Here is a 10,440-nt window from a genome sequence, read left to right on the forward strand (position 1 = left end):
TTTCCATGTGGGGCTACCATGTGGCCCAGAGTTTTGTATTTGCCATTGAGGAGATCAACAGGGACACCCAACTGCTGCCCAACCTCACGCTGGGCTTCTCCATCTGGAACTCAGGGGACTCAGTGCACGGAGCGCTCCATGAGACAATGGACTTTCTTACAGGTCAGGAGGAGCCGGTCCCCAACTACATGTGTCAGCCCAGGTCTCCCAGGGCTGCCCTGGTCGGAGATACACGCTCAGCCGTGTCTGTCCCCATCGCCAGGCTTCTGGGGCTCTATAAGTTTCCACAGGTGAGTCTTTGCTGAGCCTTTCCCTTCACTGACAATAAGAATAACAATAGTGATAAAGCGGAGATGCCCCTGCTGTGGGACTGAGTACCCTGCTAACACTAGACCTGCCTTGCACTGTGTATCTTTCCATAAAGGTCTTTGAGAGCAACACAATCTGCACCACATTGATGAAGAAACTGAGTTTAGAGAAAAGACAATGTCAGGTCCTAGCTCACTTAGCCAGGAGGTGCTGGAGCCGGGATTTGAATCCAGAGAATGGGGCTCATGACACCAGCCTCACTGCAACCCACTGATGATTCCTGAATTTTGGACCCTTAGCATCATTTCCACCATAATGTTCATGTCGAATGCCACCTTTACTTCTAGTTCACAATGTTAATGGGTTATTTGAGATATAGTGAGTATACCATAAAATTCACCCATTTGAAGCAAGCAACACCAAAGCTTTTAGTGTGTGCAGAGTCGGGCATGCATTACCCCAATCAATTTGAAAACATTTTCATTACCTCACAAAGAGACCACCAAACCTATTATCTACACTTTCCATCCCCCTTACAGCTGATAATGATTAATCTACATCCTGTCTATGTGGACGATTAATCTACATTTTCACGTAAGTGGGAATGTACAATTTCTGGTCTCCTGTGAGTGCCTTCTTGCACTGAGCATCATGTTTCCAAGGTTCATCCGTGTTGTGGCCTGTGTCAGGGCTTCATTCCTTCTTATTCATGATTTAAATTCTAGCATACCTGGCCCAGCCTGTGATAATGTGGTTAAGGCAGCTGGAACCCACACAACTGACTTTGCATTTTGAATCCTAGACCTGGTGGCTTGAGAAACACACCAGGTGCAAAGGCATGCATGCCCAAAATCCCCAAAGGAGAGAGAAATGGAGAAGAAACTGTGGCATGACTGTCCTGTATGGGAGATGCTTTCTCAGTTTTCTTTGCTCTCTCTTGTCCCTCTCCAGTGATCAAACACACTTTCTAGCAAATTAAATGAAAAAGATTCTAGCATATGCACTGACTACATTTTGTCTACCCATTCAGCAATTGATGAACATTGAGCTGTTTCCTCTTTGGGAATTTTGTACATAGTGCTGCTATGTGAGGCCAGCAGCTGTTACTGTGATTGAGGCATTGGAATCCCATATGGCCAACCATGGATCGAGTACTGGACCTGGCAGCTTTCTCTCTCTCTCTCTCTCATGCATGCCCCATAGCGAATCAAAGTAAATTAATTAATTTAATTATTAATTTAAAAAATAGTACTGCTATGAATATTCACATGTAGATTTTTTTGGAGAGGTTTTTTTTTCTGTTTGTTTTTTTGTTTTTGTTTTTGTTTTTGCTCGCTAGTAAGACAGAGAGATAGAAAGCGAGAAATCACTCCCTCAGGGGGATGGCCACGCTGCAATCCCTTCTCCTCCATCCTCCTCTTGGGATATTGGGCATGCACGCACACGTGCCTGGCATGAGTTTACACCCCCAGGTCCAGGACTCGAACCACCAGGTCGGCTACATGGGAGTTCAACAACATAGTCATTACACTAACTGCTGGTCCCTAGATTTTTTTCATCTATATGTTTTCAGTCCCTATACACCTATCTCTTAGGCATATAGTAGAGTTGCTGGGCTACATGCTAACTTGTTTAACTATTTGAGGACTTCCAGACTGTTTTACAAAGCAGTTGCACCATTTTACATTGACACCAGCATTGTTTGTGAATTTTAGTTAATTAATTTAAAATTTTTAAGTGTTTTTTGGGGGAATGGGGGAGAGGTTTTTGCTATAGGGCATATGTGCTCACTGGAAAGACAGAGAGAGACAGAGAGGCAAAAAGTGAGAAATCACCCACCTCCCCAATGGGAATGGCCACACTGCAATCCCTTCTCCTCCATTGTCCTCTTGGGATCTTGGGTATGCATGCACATGCGCCCGGCATGAGTTTAAGCTGCTGGGTCTGGGACCCGAATTGTGTTTGACTACATGGGAGTCCAGCAATGTAAAGAAAAAAATGTTTATTTATTTCATGATAGAGAGAAAAAATCATCCCCAACAGACTCTCAGGCCATAGTTCTCTATGAAGCCTTCTCAGCCAACCAGGGTCATGAGCCATGTGCGTATATCCAGCATGCACAGGTTGACCTGGGAACAAATGTCAATCTTCCATGTGGTTTCCAGCACTGTAGAGCATTACACTACTGTTACACTTTAAGGATTTTTTGTAAGCTGGTCTGGTAGTGGAGAATTCCCTCAGTACTTGATTGTCTATGAAATATTTTATTTTTCCTTTGGTTCTGAAAAATAAGTTTGTTGGGTATAGTATTCTTGGTTGGAAGTTTTTTTTTCTTTTAGTATTTTGAATATATATATTAAATATATTTTCTTCTGACCTGCCTAGTTTCTCAGTAATCTGCTGTCAGTCTGATAGGAGCTCTCTTATAATATGTGACATGTCATTTTTCTCTTGATACTTTTGGAAGTCTCTCTGTCTTTGACTTTAGACATTTTAAATTATAATTTCTATGTCTATATAACTGTCTTTGAATTGAATCTTTTTGGGGATCATTAATCATTTTCTATCTGGATTTCCATATCTCTTCTAATACTTGAGAAGGTTTCAGTTATTATTTTATCAAATGAGCTTTCTGTTCCTATCTTTGTATCTTTCCCTTCTGAACTCTCATATTGTGAATATTTCTTTGCTTGATGGTATCTCATAAGTTCTGTAGCTATTTTCATTCTTTTTTTTTCCTTTTTTCTGATTGGCTGATATACAAAAATCTTATCTTCAAGATTTGAGATTCTTTCTTATGTTTGATGTAGTCTGCTGCTAGTGCTCACTTTGTATTTCATTTACTGAATTCTTCAGTTTGAGAATTACTGTTTGTTTCTTGTTAATATTTTTGTCTCTTTGTTGAATTTCTCATTGTGATCTTGAATCATTTGTCTGATTTTGTTAAATTGCTTCTCTGTATTTTCTTCTATGTTGCTGAGCTTTCTTAAAATAAAAATGTAGACCTTTTAAAAATTTTATGATTTCTAATTCATATTTAATTGTCGTACATCTCTAAAGCACACAATGTGGTTTTTCTTTTGTTTCTTTTTTTTAACATTTATTTATGCATTTATTTATTGTTATTTTTGAGCTGCCAGGTCTGGGATTTAAACTGCTGTCAGCCATGTGGGAGCCCAGTGCCTCAGCTACCTTGTCACCTGCTGGCCCCCACAATGTGGTGTTTCAAAGTACACATACAGTACATGACACTCAAATCAAGGATATTCCATATACTTCATTTTCAATGTAAAACTTACGTCTATTAAAGCATTTCACATTTTTATTTTCTTTGGAATCTATTATAGGGAAATTATTGTATTCTTTCAAATACATCATGTTTCTTTGTGTTTTCATGTTTCTTGTGTCCCTGCACTGATAACTGCATCAGGAGGGACAGTCACCTCTTGCAATACTGTGGAATAGCTTTCTGTGTAGAAGGTTTTTTCCTAAGGATATATCCTGTAGTGTTGATTAGGTAAAGTGTATTGGTTTTGGTTCTGGATGGACATAGTAGTGTAGTCTCCATGGGGTTTCTTTCATGGGAACAGTCTTCCTTCTGCACCAGTCCATCAATGTCCTGGAGTGTATGGTGTACTTCATGGGCTTGGATACCAGGTCATGACCTTAACTGTTTAATCTAGCTAGGCAGCTGCAGCTTCCTACTTGGATATGGTGAAATTTCAGTGGGTTCTCAGGTATGTGGAGATGTGGTGGTCATTGTTCTTTAGGGTAGGCTTTACTCTAGTAGGGGCCCTGTTCTCAAAATAGTATAGTTCTGTAGCAGCTTGAGTTATGAGAGATTAGAGTTACCCAGCAAAGGTCCTTCCCTGGACATATGCAAACTCATGGAGTTCAGAGAAAATGCTTTATTGAGCCTGGGTCCATGAGGATCTCTGAGCTCCCAGGCAGCTATGAATGCAGTTGTCAAGGGTAGTCATAGGGAGGGAGCTGTTAATGATCTCTCACCCTTCCCCAGCAATAAGGAGTCTCTCCTGGCTCCTGCCTGTCCATCTTAGCAGGGTATTTTACTTCTTTTCATGTTCTCCTTCTATGTCTTCATGTGCCAGAAGGCTCTGGACAGTTCCTTAGTGGATTCCAGTGTTCTTCTCTACATATTGCACTATAAGTGTATTTTTTTGTTTTGTTCTTTTTTTATGGAGAAGATTAGTGATGGGTACTTCTACTCAGTCATCTTCTTAAAAAATAATTATTATTTTAACTTTATTTATTTATTTATTTAAATTTTAAACAGAGAGAGACAGACCAAGAGAGAGAGGGCAAGTGAGAAAGGAAGCCGTCAGTTCTAGGACTTGACCTGTGGGGTTCCAGCACACTTAACCACCATGCCACCTGCCGGCCCTGCTATCTTGATCCTCTACCTGATAAATATCTATAGATGTTTTTAACGTCAAATGATCAAAAAGGCGGGACCAGCAGTTAGCATAATGGCTATGTCGTTGGACTCCAATGTAGTAGACTGCAGTTCGTGTCCCAGACCTGGTGGCTTAAAACTCACACCGGGTGCGTGTGTGTGCGTGCCCAGGATCCCAAGAGGAGACAGAGGAGAAGGGATTGCGGCATGGCCATACCTCCTGGGAGGTGATTTCTTGCTTTCTGTCTCTCTGTCTCTCTGTGTCTGTCTGGTGAGCGCACACACCCTATAGCAAATACCTCTCAAAAAAAAAAAATGTTCAAAAAGGCTGACTTGTCCAAGGATTCATTCACTTTGATTACATAGTGTGGATTCTATGTAAAATGCTTCTGAGCTGGAAGTTTTTGTAGGAGATTCCTTTTCCTTTGCTTTCAAATTAAAGCACATTTAAAGAATTAAAAACTCCATGTACTGAAAACAAATAAACTCTCTTGTTTTCTCAGACATGTATGGTTGCCATATAAAATACTGGACCCCTAATTAAATTTGAATTTCACAGTAAACTTTTTAGTACAAGTTTATTTTAAATGTTTCATATAAATACTACACTAGATTATTATTTGTTGTTTATTGAAGTTCAAATTAAAATAGGTATCCTGTATCATTATTATTAATATTATTGCAAAATCTGGCCACCCAGCCTATATGACATTAAGTCAGTCTATCAGTTTGTATAAACAAATCAGACCAGAACACCTTTTCCTTAAGACAATATAAACTTTCTTTTAGGTTTTTGCAATAGGGCATGTACACTCACCATGAGAGACAGTGAGACAGAGAGAGGCAGCAAGAAGAAAAGTGAGAAAATTGAGAAATTGAGAACCCACCCCCTAAGGAGGGTGAGCACCCTTCTCCTCCGTCTCTTTCTTAACTACAGAAAGAGATGTCAGGTGGCATGGTGGTTAAGATTTTGGGCACACGTGCACACACACTGGCATGATTTTCAAGCTGCCCATTCTAGTACTCAAACTGCAGTCACATAAAAGTCCAGCACCGTAAGCACCACACTACCTGCTGGCCCCAAGACAATATAATTTTTATATTAGTTATTTCATTACTACTCTCCACCAATAGAATAACGTTTTGGATCCAGACAAAGAGAGTTAAAGCCTTTTATCTTTTCCAGACACCCAGAGACTGAGCAACTTCATTTTATACCTCAGTCACAAGTTAAAATGAAACACAGGCACAAATCCCTGTAGACCCACTTCCTGAAGGGCCCTTCTGTCTTCTGGGGTGCAGATGACATGACTGCATACATAGAAGGCCAAATATTATCCATGAAAAAACTTCTCAAAGTAATAAATGCATACAGTAAAGTGGAAGGATATAAAATTAATTTACAAAAATCTATAGCATTTCTTTATACAAACAACAAGCAGACAGAGAAAGAATTGAAGAATGTAATTCCATTTACCATAGCCACAAGAAGCATAAGATACTTAGGAATAAAACTAACCAAGGAAGTCAAATACCTCTACAAGGAAAACTATGCAAACTTTAAAAAGGAAATTGAAAAGGACACTAAAAAGTGGAAGGACATCCCATGTTTCTGGATTGGCAGAATCAATATAATAAAAATAGCAATCCTACCCAAATTAATCTACATGTTTAATGCAATCCCGATAAAATTACAAGAGACATTCTTCACAGATCTAGAAAAGACAATCATAGAATTTGTCTAGAACCATAAAAGACCCCATTTTGCTAAAGCCATCCTCCTGCACAAGAAGACTGGAGTAGATGACATCTCACTCCCTGACCCCAAAATATATTACAAAGCAGTGATAATCAAAACAGCATGGTATTGGCACAAAAATAGACATGAGGATCAATGGAACAGAGTAGAGACTCCAGAAATAAACCCCAAAACGTACAGCCAAGTCATCTTTTTTTTTCTTTTTTTTTCAAAGAGATTTTTGCTATAGGGCATGTGCGCTCGCCAGACAGAGAGAGACAGAGAGACAGAAAGCGAGAAATCACCCCCCAGGGGGGTGGCCACACCACAATCCCTTCTCCTCCATTCTCCTCTCAGGATCTTGGGCACGTACACACACGTGCCCAGTATGAGTTTTAAGCCAGTGAGTCTGGGACGCAGACTGCAATCGACTACATGGGAGTCCAGCGACATAGCCATTACGCTAACTGTTGGTCCCCAGTCAACTCATCTTTGAAACAGGGTACCAGTCAATCTACCGGGAAAAAGGAAACCTCTTTAGCAAATGAAGTTGGAAAAACTGGGTATCCACTTGCAGAAAGATGAACCTGAACCCCTATCTGTCACCATTAACAAAAATCAACTCAAAGTGTATCAAAGATCTAAACCTAAGACCACAAACTATAAAACTACTGGTGGAAAACACTGGGGGGAACTCTGGGAGTCATTGGGGTAGGCAAAGACTTCTTAAGCAAGACCCCCAAAGCACAGGCAATAATCTTCCAAATAGACAAGTGGGATTACATCAGATTAAGGAGTTTCTGCACAGCAAAGGACACTGTAATTAGTGTGAATCAACCACCCTCAGAATGGGAGAGAATTTTTGTTAACTTTGCCTCAGATAAGGGACTGATAACCAAAATACACAGGGAACTGAAGCAGTTTACCTGGAAGAAAATTATTAATCCAATTAAAAGATGGGAAAATGAGCTGAATAAACAACTCTCTAAGGAAGACATATGAACAGCCAAAAAAGCATATGAAAAAATGCTCAACATCCCTCATTGTAAGGGAGATGCAGATAAAAACCACAATGAGATACCACCTAACCCCAGTCAGAATGGCAAAGATTAAAAAAATAATAATGATAAGTGCTGGAGGAGATGTGATGAAAGGGCAACACTCCTACACTGTTGGTGGGAATGAAAATTGGTCCATCCACTGTGGAGAATGATATGGAGGTTCCTCGAAGACCTTCAGATAGAACTACCATGTGATCTAGCAATTCCATTCCTGGGTATCTACCCAAAGGACAGGAAAGCACTCAGTTAGAAAAGCACTTGCACATCTATATTCATTGCAGCCTTATTCACGGTTGCTAAGACATGGAACCAACCCAAATGTCCACAAACAGATGAATGGATTGAAAAATTGTGGCACATATACTCCATGGAATACTATTCAGCCATAAAAAAGAAGACCATGGAATTTGATAGAAAGTGGACAAATATGGAAGATGTGTTGCTGAGTGAAGCAAGTCAGGCTATGAAAGAGAGACATTGCATGTCTTCACTTAACATATACCAACTGTTGACACTCTATGGTAGAGACTGAAAGACTGGAGAACATAAAAATATTAAAAATTGTAATGGACACTAGAGACAAACTGGAAAGAGAGTATGAGAGGGGAAGAGCATAGGAAATTTGGGGGAAATGAAGAGGTAAAACACCTGTGGAACACAGATAAGGTTTATTATATGTTGATGAGGATGTGTATGGTGGTCTCAACTGGGCTGGACTGAGGTGTATATCATGCTGGGTACAGTCTCTTCACAATCTACATTATGTACAGTGATTTAATGTATGAATAATAATAAAAATATATAAGTAAAAAAATAAAGCTAAATTAAAAAAAAAAACACACACACACAAGAAAAAAATGGACAAACCTGCCTCCCTGTATTCCTCACATCACAAAGATTATGACATGGTCAGACCACGTGAAAAGGTTCAGGTTCCAAATCAGTCACCACCAATGAACAATAACCCCCAGGCTCTGTGCAAACTAGAACTAGAATCAGAATTCAACCTGGCCATGACACAGAAACATGAATCATGACAGCCATGTCCCCAGCCAGAGCCCAGGGGCAGCAGAGGCTCGAAGAGCTTGGCTCTCTGACAGATTTTCAGTAAAAGGGGACTTTTGAAGTTCCCAGAAACAAGTGTTATCTGTGGTTACAAGCCATCTTGGCTGCAAAGTGGTTCCTATCCCTGAAAAACCAGTCTTTTATTCTGAGAGCTCCTGCAGACTCCAAACTAGGCTAAGATCTGCTTTGAGATACTACTAGTGGGCCCAGAACCACTCACCAGCTGGTGCTAGAGCACTTCATCACCTTGCCCAAGCCAAGTCTGGTCCAGGCCAGTCAGAAAGTCAAGGAGACCTTGATTATTATGAAAAATGTGAGCTCAAGCCTTCAGAACAGAGTGCATCTTCGACCTTTGGTGAAGATTCTGCCTAAAGAAGGAACCCAGCAGAAAAAGGCGGTGTCTCTGTGTATGAAAGCTAACCCTGAGGAACTGATTGTCCTTGAAGATTTGAATGTATTTCACTCCCAAGAAGAATGCGTGAGCCTGGATTCTGTTCAGCAACCCAACTCAGAAAAGAAGGGTGACAACAATGTTAGAGAGAGAGTTATTAGTTAATAACAGTAATTCTGAGGGTGAAGACTTTCAGAAGGAATCTGTAGAGAATGCAGATTTGAGAGTGATGTCTTCCAATTGGGGTGAAATGGATTGTTCTTTGGTCTCTGAATGACTTTCAGACTGCCATGAAGAAGGAAGACTAGGGAACCAGTTAGCATAATGGCTATGTCGCTGGACTCCCATGTAGTCGATCACAGTTTGTGTCCCGGACCCGGTGGCTTAAAACTCACGCTGGGCGCGTGTGCGTGTGTGCCCAAGATCCCAAGAGGAGAATGGAGGAGAAGGGATTGTGGCGTGACCATCCCCTCTGGGGGGGTGATTTCTTGCTTTCTGTCTCTATGTCTCTCTCTGTCTGTCTGGTGAGCGCACGCACCCTATAGCGAAAACCTCTCAAAAAAAAAAGAAGGAAAACTAAAAGCATCTGTTCCACAAAAAAGAATGCGGACTCTTTTTATTTATTTATTTATTTTTATTTATTTATTTACATTCATTCACTGTACATCATTATAGCATATAAAATGAGATTTTTCTATTCACAGTACACTGTATATTGGCTCAATCAAGCACATCAACATATGTGTTATTGTCAACACATAATTTTCCATTTCTTGTTTTCTGTATATTTTGCCTTTTTCCCATCCTTGATTCCCTATCTCACTCTCTGCCATCTCCCACCCTCCTCCCACATTGTGTCTGATATCTATTATTGCTTTCTCTGCCTCCCCCATTTTACTGTTTCCCTAAATATCTTAATAAATCTAAATATTTTCAATAGCAAGCACAGCGGAAGTATGCATATCCATGAACACAAGTCTGACTTTAGGCATAAACCTCAGTGAATAGAATGAACATACTATAAAGTAGCACCTACCTAGGGCTATATAGCTTACTGCAGTCATCAGATATGTATTTTTAATGCCTTTTTTTTCTTCTGAAAAAAAATTTTTTATTAATTTACATTCATTCCCTGAGCATCATCACAACATACTAAATGTGGTTTCCCATCTGGAATGAACTGGATAGTGGCTTAATCATGCATGTTATCATCCATAAAATTCTATTACTACTTTCATATATATATATATGTTTTTTACCCCATGTCTGACCCTCTGCCCTATTGCACTCTCTTATTACACTATCTCTGCTGTCTACAGTTATCTTCAGTTCCTTTTCCCCCAACATTTCATTGATCACACAATATCATAAGTAATTTAACTACTTACAATAGCAAGTTCAGCTGATGGTTTTAAGAAAAGCAGTTTTGAACTGGTAAGGATATTTCCTTGAAACTTAAGGC

The 10,440-nt window shown here is 40.0% G+C and overlaps 1 protein-coding gene across 1 annotated transcript in view; it reads left to right on the forward strand.

Moving 5' to 3' along the window:
* Positions 1-5: 5 nt before the first annotated feature.
* LOC102487548 (vomeronasal type-2 receptor 26) overlaps positions 6-10,440 on the forward strand; it is a 40,305-nt gene continuing 29,870 nt past the window's right edge. Inside the window, exon 1 of the mRNA XM_006166792.1 lies at positions 6-290. Coding sequence (XP_006166854.1) covers positions 6-290 — 285 coding nt within the window. The remainder of the gene's footprint in view (positions 291-10,440) is intronic.

This window comes from Tupaia chinensis, unplaced genomic scaffold, assembly GCF_000334495.1.
Source record: "Tupaia chinensis unplaced genomic scaffold, TupChi_1.0 Scaffold144336_1, whole genome shotgun sequence".
NCBI classification, from domain to species: Eukaryota; Metazoa; Chordata; class Mammalia; order Scandentia; family Tupaiidae; genus Tupaia; species Tupaia belangeri.